Source organism: Zonotrichia leucophrys, chromosome 11, assembly GCF_028769735.1.
Source record: "Zonotrichia leucophrys gambelii isolate GWCS_2022_RI chromosome 11, RI_Zleu_2.0, whole genome shotgun sequence".
Classification (NCBI taxonomy): domain Eukaryota; kingdom Metazoa; phylum Chordata; class Aves; order Passeriformes; family Passerellidae; genus Zonotrichia; species Zonotrichia leucophrys.
In genome coordinates, this window is record NC_088181.1 from 16,060,316 (window position 1) to 16,072,734 (window position 12,419).

Sequence of the window (12,419 nt, forward strand, 5' to 3'; positions counted from 1 at the left end):
ACCTTGCTTGTCATTAGCCAAGCATCAGGAAGCAGCTGCATCCTCTTTTCACAAGAGGGCAGACCCTAGATTCCCAATTCTCACAATTTTAGAAGTCCACCAAAGTGGCTGCAAAGAAGTTTCACTCCTTGACTCCACTGCTGCAGCCACATTCCATTCTCTGATGGGCAGCCCTGAGCTGCTCCAAGCAAGCCCTAGAACAAAGTGCAAGTGCTATTCAATGAACCACCAACAGTTACAAGGAACATTAGAGGGAGAACATTAACAGCAAACACAAAGTTCCCACAAGAGCTTCTCAAACAAGGATGCTTCCTTCAAACACCAGTGAGCTGTATTAATGTCACCTCCTCCTCAGGCTCTCAGAGGTTTCAGTACTTTGGTCCTTCCCTCTCCTTCATTGGTGGGGGGCAGGGGGTAAATTCTTATGGAGTTGAAATACACAGAGGTTTACTTAAGCCAAATGTTTTATTTATTTAGGCACCAGTGCAAGGGTTAGAAGGCTGGAAAACATTTCAGCAGGTAAGCTCTAACAAGCAAAATAAACTATTTTAACCACTACTGGTGTTATAAATACTACACAATGCAACACATAACAGCCTAAGCTAATTAAGAGCTTCCTGAAAGTAAACATCATGATACAGAAGTATCAGTCTAACATTCCCCCAAAACATAAATTAAGAATCTTCATATGGATCAAATCCCCTCACCTCTACAAGCAAAAAGCAAACCACAGAACTCAAAGAACTCACAATTTATCAGTGATCAGGGAGAGAGAAGGGGTTGATGTCACATTTTATTTTCACAGTATTTCATCCTTACTTTCCTTCTTCAAACTTTACCAAGCCATAGCAGTCTACAGACCCAACTTAGTATATGAGCTTACTCTAAAAGCAAGTCCCTCAGACAAGGCTTACCAACCATTAAAGCAAAATAAACCTGCATTTACCTAAAATTCTACTTAAAAGTATTAAAATGAGACTATAACACTTAATTAGTGATGTTCAAGATGCACCACAGAATACTTTGCAAACAGCTTTAAGAGTACTGCACAGGAAGAATATGATCATTAACATCTAGTGCAAGAAAGCCTTGCCACAGAACCAGGAAATACATTTTTTCTATTGCTCATTATGCTGCTTCCTAAGTCAGTTCTAAGGATTTTTACCTCCATCCTAATAGTTTTCCCAGGACAGTATTTTTGCTAGTCAGCATCTTGTTTGAAAGCAGTATCAAGATTTGGATTTTCAGAACATCATGCCTGACTGATAAACAACTGAATTTTAAGAGTTCCCACAATCTAAGCAAGTTGTATAACTGCATGCAGCTGAACTTAAATTAGAAGTAATCTAAATAACAGGCTCTTCCCACATGACATACCTAAAGATGTACATAGGTATTACTTGATACAGATTATGACTGCTGCTACCTTCAGATTTAAATAGTCACATGTTTCTGAACCCATCTTCCCTCTCTCCCCTACCCAGACACATCTGCAGAAGTGGCTTCCAGATTCTCACATAACTTTAGTGCTCTGTGGCAGACTTTAAAAATAGCTAAGACAGACACACAAATATGCATAATTTAGTCAGCAATAAGCTTAACACTTATGTCACACAGGACTCCAGCTTCAAACCCAGACCTAATCCTTTTTCCACCTGACAATGATTAGGCAATTATAAGACTTCACTTACAATCAGCTCAAAATCATCCTGTGTTTCTTTATTCCTACAAAGAACAGGCATGACTGATTTGCTTCTTCTAGGCTAACAACATGCAAATTGGCAGAGTTACTCAGTTTAGTTGGTAGTAACTAGACAATCTACACAAAGTTAAGAGGCATTTCTTCCTCAGGTAGTAAGTAACCTGCAGCAGAAGCTACATAGGCTTTGGAACTAGGGCCAAAATTAAAGCAAGATAAAACAAACAAAAGAAACCCCAGTGAGTGGAGTCCAAGCTACCAAAATCCAGAAAGAGGAACACAAGCTAGACAAGACTCTTCAAGCTAGGCTCAGCAGCACAAAGCACAAAGTCTGCCTGGACTCTGTTCCTCTCAGCAAATTATCTTGCTCACAACACACACTGCCCTGCAAAGGCAGTGATAAAAGATAAGGGATTGGGTCATGCTCCCTTCTTGTGGGACTCTTGTGGCTTCACAGCTTTTTCAGGCCACTGTAGCATCACAAAACCACTCAGCTCCCAACAACCGCCGGGGCATATGTGGTAGCATATGTTGTGGCAAGCAAGCTCTCCAGAAGCGCACTCGAGCAGGCACACCAGGTGCCAGGCACAGCAGAGCTCAGGTCACCGAGCAGCACTCACATCACCTCCATCCCGCTGGCCGCACACCGAGCACGGCCTAGCGCCCATCGGGGCTCACCGTGCCGTACCCAGCACACTGCCGAGGGCAGCCGGCGGAGCATCGCTGCTGACAGTGACATCTGCTGCGTGTCCTGAGATCCCTGCTGTGCCATGGCCTGACTTGAGCTAACTGCAGGTGCCCCAGACCGCACACCGGCCCTTCCTGCGAATGACGACAGCAGCGAGCTCCTTGCCCGGCCGGGTCCCGGCGGGTCTGCGACACACGGGACACCGGGGGTCCGGGCAAGGCCGACCCGCCGTGCACAGCGGGGCTCAACGCGGCGAGGACCGACCCTGCCGCGGCAGTCACTGACCAGGCCATGTGTCCGCACGGCCCGACCCCGCCGCACTCCGGCCCGGGCAAAGGCCGAGCACGGCCCCGCCACCGCCCAGGCCGCGGCCGAGCAGCCCCCGGGGCACGGCACAGCGGGCCGGGAGCGCTCCCCGCTCCCATCCCGGCGGGACGGTCCCAGCGGGAGCCGCAGGCTGCCCGGGGCGGGAGCGCTACTCACACCGACACCATCGCCTCCCAGCTCCCCGGCCGCAGAGCCACTGCCGCCCGCCTCCCCCGCCGCTCCGCGCCCCGGCCAAGCCCTACCGGGGTCCAGGGCGGGCCCGGCGCGGCCGCACGAAGCCAATGGCTGGGCAGAGGCGGGAGGGAGCGGGCGAAGAGCCGGGAGCACGGCGGGATCACTGCCTACGGAGGCGGAGCCTGCGAGGGCTTATAGGGCCGGGCCGGGCGCTCCCCCCATGTGACGGCGCGGGCGCCCAGCTGGGGCGAGTTAAGTGGCGGCGGCGGGGACCGCCGGCTGCCCGGCTGCCGCTCCCCAGAGCTTTAGCCTTGGCTTTTTTGATTTCTTATTTTTTTCTCTTCCATCCTCGGCGTTGGGCACTTTTCAAACAGCAGCGCCCCGCTGAGCGCGGCGCGGACCGAGCCGCCCCGGCGGCGCTGCAGGCGGCGGGGGCGCGGGGAGCGATGCTGCCTGCCCGCCCGGGCTCCCCGCCGCCCGCCCGGGCTCCCGGAGCCGCCTGACCAGCGGGGAAGGGGCTGCTGGATGCAGGCGCGACCCGGAGGCAGCGCTTGCCATGTGTGCTGGTAGCGCCCGGCTGTGGCAGCGCCCGGGGCCCGGCACTGGGTAAGGCAGGGCGGCACCGGGCACGGCCCCCACCGCCACCATGGTGAAGGAGGAGTGCAAGGCGCTGCTGGACGCGCTCAACAAGGTGACCGCCTGCTACCGGCACATGGTGCTGACCATCGGCGGCACCTCGGACTCCCAGAACCTGCGGGAGGAGCTCAAGAAAACCCGGCAGAAAGCTCAGGAGCTGGCGGTGGCCAACAGGAACAAGCTCACCACGGTCCTGAAGGACAAAAGCGTGAGTAAGGAAGATAAAGCCGAGTTCGAGAGGCTATGGGTGATTTTCTCCACGTGCCTAGAGATCCTGGAGATCGATATGAGGAGAGCCCTGGAGCTGGGCCACGAGTTCCCTCTGAACGTCCCCAAAAAACACCTGATCCAGACGGGCATGAGCGGGGGAACCTCCGGCGTGGCCGCCCGCGCCATGAGCGTCCAGAACATGAAATACGAGGCCGAGCACAACATAGACGTGGTGGATTTGAAAGACCTCGAGAACGAAATCAACCAGGTAGGAGAGATGATGTACGAGATGGAGATGAAGGTCAATGTCCCCCAGTGGACAGTAGAGGCTAAGCAAGACCCAGGGGCTGAACTGAAATCCACCATCAGCGTGGGCGCTTCCTCTATTGGCATGATCTCTGTGGAGGAAAATAAATCCTTCTGCGATATCAGCAAGGTTCTAGCTGGGATTATTTTCACTGCTGTGCTCATTATCGCTATTGTCCTGGCAGTGTGTGTGGTAAAACTGTCTTAGGGTGGTGCAAGCTCTGACACGAGCGACCGACCCCTCTCCAGCTGTCTCTGGAGTGTTTCATGCCTCACCTTCACTTCCAAAGTGTGTTACTTGGATCAACTGAGAATTGTAAAAGAGCACTTGAAAGAACAAAGCCGAACTTTTGCCTCTGGATAGCCTAAAATGCACTATTTGTTTCTTCTATGCTTTATGAAGAAAAGGGATGCAAATCAGCCTGCAGAATAGAATGTCTTCGTTTACTGGACTTGTAACAGTTAAGCAAAGTACCAGGGTATTATCACTACTGGCTGTAACAGGGATTTGCCTGCTATTAATAGGTCACTATTCTCAGAAGCCTGTGGTTTTTGTTCTTCACTAGGCTCTGGTGTTTGCTGCTGGTCACTGTTTACACTATTGGAGGTAACATAAATTTGCTGGCTAACATGGGTGTTTGGTCTGACCAAGTGAATAGAATTCATCAAATACAAAACGTATTTCTTGAGCAGAGGAAAGGGCTAAGGATGAAAACCCCAATACAAGAATGTAACCAAGCACTATTTTAAATAAGTTAATGGTCGGGGAGGGGGGAGAAAACAGAACCATGTTTGATACCAAGTACTGTTTGTTGATTTCGACTGGAGTGTACGGAACCCAGTTGCATGAATTGGCACAGCACATGTCAATGACTAATCGCTTTCCAAATCCACAGAGAAAAAAGGGAGAGTTGCATATTCAGAAAAATACTAGCAAGCCTCATGGTTTTCATTCACATTTACCACGATTTTAGCTTTCCCTGCAGGAAGACTGATTCTTGCTACTGATTTTAATTTTTCTTTCTGAAGCAGCAATTTGTACTCTGTGATTAATTCTGAAAACAGGAGCAATGAATCTACCCACAGCAGATGCAGTAACATGGGAAAATAGATTTTAGCAAAAAGAAACGGTGTTAAGTTAAAGCAGACTTTCCCAATGGGATCCCCTCTCCTGTTGACAGGGAGGGACTGATGCTTGTATGTGTACAGCCACAATTCTTCAAGCTCCCAAACTGCAGAACTCTAGACAAAGCTAAAAATGTGTCTCAGTTTCATATCTCAGTCATTTCTGATTAATCATCTGGGAAACGGGAAGCCTGTAGGATTGGTCCCATTTGATAAAACTACAATTCTGGAAGGGAAATGCAACAGCATTAAGCTTTCAAGTTCTTCCCTGTGGAGTTGTCAACATTTAAACATAAAACTGTGGGAACATACACTTACTTAGCAGAGAAGCTGTACAATATTTTATAAAAAGGATTTATGTGTTATGGTATTTATTATTTACTTCTGGAAATACCTTCTAGTGCTGTGAACACACTGTCTGTTCAGGAATGCTTGGTGCATGTGCTACAGTGCCATAGGTGTATGGGGCACTCCACAGCCAAATATAAAGACCCCAAAATAATGGGGGTTTAAGAAGGGGGTTTATTTTTCTTTATTGATTATTACAGGAACATTATCAAAAATGATCAGTAATAATCAGACATGTTTTGTGAACAGTCTTCATTCTTGTTAAATAAAATTGACAACATGCATATTTTTTAATATTTTTGAGTTAAGAACTAAACATACTTCAAGAAACTGCAGCAAACAGTTTAATCTTTAAAACTTAACTGGATTTATGGGGGGGAAGTATATTTGAATCTAGTCACTTGTAGGTGAGGAAAAAATAGAAGGCAGAGGCCTGAATTCAAAGCTATAGATGATCCTTATATTGAAGGACAATGTCTGACCAATGAGCTCTGCACATTGGTCTCCAGTCTAACTCCATTCTCTCAGGAATTCAGTGTTCCAAGACAACTCCACATTCCTTTCTGTTGTGTCTCACTCATAGCATAGAATATGATTTATATGTAGGTAATCTCTGTCTGTAGAGATCCCTGACAGCTTTCTAACAAAGCCAGGTCTGTATTTATCGGTGCTACAGTTCCAGCCTGCCTAGACAAGCTGTAATTGCTGACTGTTCATTTAAATTGGATGATCTCCTTCACAACCACAATTAGTAAACATATTTAAGGAAAATACAGTAAAAGCTGCAGAAGAATGTACCTATTGGATTGCCACCTCTTGTCATTAAGGACCTGTGGATGTTTTCACTTTTTGCACTCTCAGTTCACACGAAGGTAGAGAAGCCATTGGGCTCTGTTCTGTGCTGCTTGAAAACTCCATAAACTTTGTGAAATCAGACCATTTAACCACATGTTCTCAAACCCCCAAGTCATGAATGCAAGTCTGTTTTCTGATGGCTAAGTAAATGGTAACAATGACAACATTCATTATCTTTTATCTCGGTATCTTCCACACACCTAACCATAGATAAACTGTTTATCCACGCTTAGTTGTGTAGAAGAATTTTTAAGACTAGATCATCTTTGAAAGCAAGCCTCAGTGGGTTGGTAAACTGTTATGTTTTCAGTCCATTGCAGTTTTGGTTTTTTACTTGGATTTTTTATATAGGACTCAAAGAATTCATATAAATAGCCTATAAGTATGAAGTCTTGCATTATTATGAATATGCACACAATTACTACTTAGAGGATTGGCCTTGGAAAAAGAATTTTCAAATCTTAAGACAAAGCTGGCTGCAAATTAATTCATCATTAGTATGTTCCTAAAAATCTGTATCATCTTATATTTAGCCTATCTATCTGAAATTAATAGATTAAGTAGAATTCTAACAGAGGATTGGCACTGTCTACATGGATAAAGTGCTGCCACTCATCTCCTACACATGTTTGTTCCACGTGACAGAGTCTGGCACGACACGGCACAAAACCAAAACTAAATGAAACCTCCGTTGTCCAAAAATACAGAAGCTTCCTTTAAATTAAGAAATAGAGATATAGATTTGCAGTCTTCATTTTTTCCCCCTACTGGAATGCAACTGGAAGGAGACTGGAAATGCTGCTTTGTAAGTGAAAAATGGGAATTCATACTTCAAAATACTCTATATTGAAACAGCACGATAAAAAAGCACATACTCTCATGTTGATTGGTGAGAATGTAATTATAGTACAAGAAAAGATGGTCATTGCTTAATTAATATCAGTGTTGATCTACTTCAGCTCTTTTGTCTTTATTCACAGAATACACATATTAAATTTGCTGTATAGTAAAATCTTACTCCTGACTTGAATTACACTGGTTTTGCCTGTGCATGGGTGGTATTTTCTACACTTTGAATAATGAAAACCTGTTACTGTCACTATTTATTTAACTTAAAATAAAGTACTTCCTTATAACTTACTGGTTTGCTTGCAGTAGTAATTCAAATTAAAACAAAATCTGTCAGAGCAGGTCCAGAGGAGGTCACAAAGGTATCACAGGGATAAAGCACCTCTGCTGTGAGGAAAGGCTGGGAGAATTGGGACTGTTCAGCCTGCAGAAGACAAACTTTGGGGTGACCTAATTGTGGCCTTTCAGTGCCTGAAGGAGATGGAGAGAGCTTATTCACAAGGGATGGAGTCACAAGGGGAACGGCTTCACGCTGACAGAGCTGGCTCAGATGAGATGCTGGGAATAAAATGTTCCCCGTGAGGGCAGTGAGGCCCTGGCACAGGGTGCCCACAGAAGCTGTGGCTGCCCCATCCCTGGAAACACTCCAGGCCAGGCTGGACAGGGCTTGGCACAACCTGGTCTGGTGGAAGGTGTCCCTGCCCATGGCAGGGGTAGAAACCAGATGATCTTTAAGGTCTCTTCCATTTTAAACCATTCTATGACCCTTTGAGAAGCTGGAATATTAATATAGCTTATCTGTACTACACTCTTCTAAACTAAAGTTCCTGTTTCAACCACAGTATTAAAAGTAACGTGCTAAGCCCTCTCATTAGTTTTGTAAACATCAACACAGCCTTCTCAAGCTCCCAAGGCTGAATTGTGATGCAGCTTACACTGCCAGGGAAGCAGCAGTCTGAAAAGCCAGGAAATCCCTGCCCTAGGAAACAGCTACAATAACATTTAGGCTAACATGATTCTGCCTTCAGCCCTGGATGTCCAGAGTTAAGTACAGAACCATTGGCTTGGACAACCTGAAAACCAGACTGGGCTGGACTAACAATTGGAATCTCCTTGTGTCAGGATCCAAACTCTGTCTCTTTCAGCCAGCAAAGCTGGCATTTACTTTAGCAAAAGATTTACACAACCTAAGGAGTGTGAAACTTGGTCCTGTGCTATTGGTAGCAACAATGATCAACAGTTGTATCAAACCATCAGAACTGAGTCTGTTAAATGCAGCAATTTGAAATTTCATTCCAGGATTTCCAGTCTATCACCATAAAAACCCATTACCCTTTTTTCTAGTTTAGAAATACAGAACCATAATTAAAGTGTTTCTCTTGATGTTGCAAACAATGTAACATCAAATTTCAGCACTATGAATATAAAATAAAATTAGTTTCAAAATTCCTCATGTAAGTATGAAAATGTTTTTTACAGTAATGCAATTATTGAAAACTGGACTAAATGACTGATGTAATTAGCTTTCAGATTAAAAATTAAACATGTGCTTATTGTTTGTAGAGAGGATTGGTTACAAGCTTGCTTTTCCTTCTCTGGAAGGTTTGTGTTGTTTATGTTTGCTTTCCAGAAATACCTTCTATTTAAGTGCTAATGGAACTCCTAGTCAACATATTTACCCTTCACAGATTTTCATTATGTAAAAAGTCATTCAGTAAGACCAGTGGATTACAGATCTCTAAGTGCTTTCTCCCAATACGATTATATAAGTCTTTTAATACAGGAAGAGATCTGGACAAAATAGTTCACACGTGAGCAGCATTTGCTACAGTAAGTGTACAATAAAAGTGGGATTAGAAAATAATGTCTTTCATATGAAATTATCCATATGTGTTTAGGGAACAACAAAAAAATGAAAGGATGTATGTAGTAAATACCAAAGTTTGCTTTTTGTTATGTACAGCAGCATTCCAATGTTAAACTACAGCAAAGGAATATCCTTATGCCCAGTGGGACAGAGGATATAAAGTGAGTGGAACTGACTCCATTCTCTTATTATGTCTCAGAGAGTAAAACTATTTTAATGTGCTACCTGCTGTTATCCATTTTACAGAGGACAAGCCTTGTTTCCCCCAGTTCCACACTACAAATTACTTTCTCCTGGGAGAAGGCAGTCCCCCATGGCTGGATTCCATCCCCATCCTCACAGCTCACTGCTGTGCTACTGGGTGCAGCTGGGATGTGGCTTTAGCAGCTGCCACTGCAGAACCTGTGCAAAGGTGAAAAATCCCAGGGCATTGAGCCAGCACCAGGGCTCTGGTGGAGCTCTCAGGCAGCCAAGCACGAGTGTTCCATGCTGGAAGCAATGTGACTGCAAACACAAATCCAATCACAACCTCTCTGAAACCGTCACCCACAGAGGCCACTTACCAAAGGCAATTCTGTTTATTTCTCAGTTCCAGCCATTTGTGAGAATATCTACTGTGATTTACCAGAGTGACAGAAACTGACTTCTCAGCCCTCCACAGGGTCAGGTGGGTTTTTGTTTTGTTCTCTTTCCTCGAATTGTATGTTTTATTTACACTGCATTGCATGGCATTATTTATTGTATACTTAAATCTCCACCAAATTAAACAAACTCACAAATAATCTCAGAGCTAGATATAATTCAGCTGCACAGAAATGAAGTCACAGCTGTGGTATAAATGTGCTCTCTTGTTTTGATCATTTCCACTGTGCATGAAATTATCACTGCAGTCTCTGATCAGTCAGGTCTGTCTCACACACAAATGTTCAAGTAACACACACAGTTGAACTCACTGATGTGCCACAGCATTAAGAAATCACACAGCCAAACAACTGACTTTAAAAATCATGGGGCTTTTGAAAGAATAATAAACCTCCTACCTTACAGTCATCTACAATTGTCTTGAGAAAAAAAAAAAAATGCAATTTCTTTCTGTGATCCAGAAAAATCGATACAAAAATAGCATAAACTTTGGGGAGGAAAAAAAAACACAAGAAAGGGGAAATAGGAAATAAAAGACAAAAGAAAATACTTAACTATTTATACCATATAAAATGACTGAGGACTGCCAAAGACAGCAAACATGATACTCCCTTAGCAACTAAACCTAATATGCTAACTGCAGGTGTAACTTAAGATATACACATTTGAATTCTGGGTCCTGGAAGGTGTGCTCCAAATGATTCCTCAAACAAGCCACCAGTACTCAGTCTGGCAAGAAATTACATGTGTGAAAACCATTCACATAACTAAAAGCTGCAGAATTAGAACCATAATTTCCATTTCCATAAAATGTGTAATCCATTTGGTGCCTGTTGGAAATGATTAAATGATGGAAGCAGAACAGTTCCAGTTGTTAATATTATCTGTAACCTAGTTTTCCCATCTGCCTAATTTGTTGGAATATCGTATTTTGTGTGAGGTTAGCTGGGTTTTTTTCTATTTTTCTTTTTACTCTATATAATGGTGTTATAATCATAAACCTGCATTTCCTACATGTGACATTTATTCACAATATGGAAACAAAACAGTGAATAATCTATTTACTTTTCATATTAATTATTAAGTCTGCCTATTTGTTGATAGTATATGAGCTAAACAATCTAAAAGCTTTAGCATGTCATTTTGAAGTGACCTGGAGGTATTTGAAATACCATTTGAAATAGCTGGAGGCAATTAAAGGATGTGTAGATGGGGCACTTGGGGACATGGTTTAGTGGTGGACTTGGCACTGCTGGGTTTAGTGGTTGGACTCAATGATCTTGGGGCTTTTCCCCAACCTAAATGACTCTGTGATTCTACAGTACTGTAAAATAAGCCAGTCTGAGAAGCAGTAGACAAACCTAGTGAAATCTCAGCATTTTTTGATACTTGAAGTTGTCACAACTCATTATTGTAGACACTGCATCTGCATGGGGACAAAGATGCATCTAAATTAAACCAAGAACTGACTCAGTATAATCATCTCCAACTCACAGGATAGCATGGAAACTAAACCAAATGATGAAATGTTGATGGACCTTGTTTTTCATCTGAAATTAATTATTACAGTGGTGAAATCTGCACTGACCTGCCTGGGCAAAATAATTTGTGCAATGATGTAACAGAAGGAATGAAGTCATTTGATTGCTAAGTAGTGTAATCACATAGAAAAAAACCCCAGAAAATTAATTTGAGATTCATTTCTATGTATCTAGTGACCTAAACCTTTTTTTTTAAAACTTTTTCTTGTAAGCAGTAACTGAGCTGTAGAGAAAAATGTTGAAGTAACCCCTGCATTGCTGAAACATGATGCCACAAAGAACTATTATCAGTGCAATAATTTTATACTATTTTATTTTATGTAATTTTTGCATCATTCAGAACGGTTTCTTTTTCAATACAACACAATCTGGTTTTGAAAACAAGCTGAAATACAAAGTTATTTGGGGTCCAGTAAGTACACAGTTTTATATTCTGGCATACAAGAGACTAGAAAGACAGCTGAATTCTTTACTTTTTAGCAAAAACACCTTTTTTAATTATTTAATTTGGAGGGGACTTCTGACTCTTTCTCTACTCTCACACATGTATCTAGCTAATTCTTGCTATGGGGAGAGTTTTCTTCACACTGAAGTGCCCCGGATTCCCTGGCCCTAGAAGCATCATGTCCTTGTGGTGGAATCCTCAGTGATGTCACAAACTGGTGTGCTTGGTTTAGGATTAGTGATAGATTTTCTCAGATTTTCTCTTTTTTTCCTGAAATCACTCACAAAGCTATAGAATATTTAAGTACAAGTGAGGTAAGCTCTGCATTCTAGCGGAATATATTGAAGAAAAACTCATTTAAGTTGGAGATGAAGAAACATGCTCTGTAGATAACCTTACACCTAATTTGCCTTTAAGAGTTATTCTATATTCATGTGAGCTACCTCCAGCAGGTCAGCTACAGCTTTGAGGGGGCAGATACACACAAAGAGCTGATCTTTTGCCTTAGCAAGAAACTGGAAGGGGGCAGAACTTCCCTTTGCATCCTTTCTCTTTGCTCACAGAGTTTCTGAGTGCTCAGAACCCCCTGCAGCCTCCAGCCCTGATAACTGGGCCAGGAAAAGACTCACACACTACTGGAATTTCACATGAGATGACTTCAGCTTTGCAGTGAATGGGTACTGAAATAATCTTCCTAAGGCAATTCT

General features: G+C 43.3%; 2 protein-coding genes across 4 annotated transcripts in view; one reads left to right on the forward strand and one right to left on the reverse strand.

The window, feature by feature from the left end:
* Positions 1–12,419, reverse strand: part of ANKRD27 (ankyrin repeat domain 27) — a 55,343-nt gene that overhangs the window by 40,311 nt on the left and 2,613 nt on the right. Inside the window, exon 1 of one of the 3 annotated variants that reach the window (XM_064722935.1) lies at positions 2,957–3,087. The exons of 1 other annotated variant lie outside the window; for it this stretch is intronic. The gene's annotated coding sequence lies outside the window, so the exon portion shown is untranslated. Of the gene's footprint in view, positions 1–2,870; positions 3,088–12,419 lie in introns of those variants that run through there. One more of the 3 variants, XM_064722937.1, reaches the window with a different exon arrangement.
* RGS9BP (regulator of G protein signaling 9 binding protein) lies at positions 3,146–7,485 on the forward strand. Its single transcript, XM_064723387.1, has one exon. It carries the CDS (start codon positions 3,535–3,537, stop codon positions 4,246–4,248), a length of 714 nt encoding a protein of 237 aa, XP_064579457.1. The 5' UTR covers positions 3,146–3,534; the 3' UTR covers positions 4,249–7,485.

Bases quoted from the DNA above. Each gene is read 5' to 3' on its own strand.
- RGS9BP (XM_064723387.1), top strand. From the start codon at position 3,535: ATGGTGAAGGAGGAGTGCAAGGCGCTGCTGGACGCGCTCAACAAGGTG.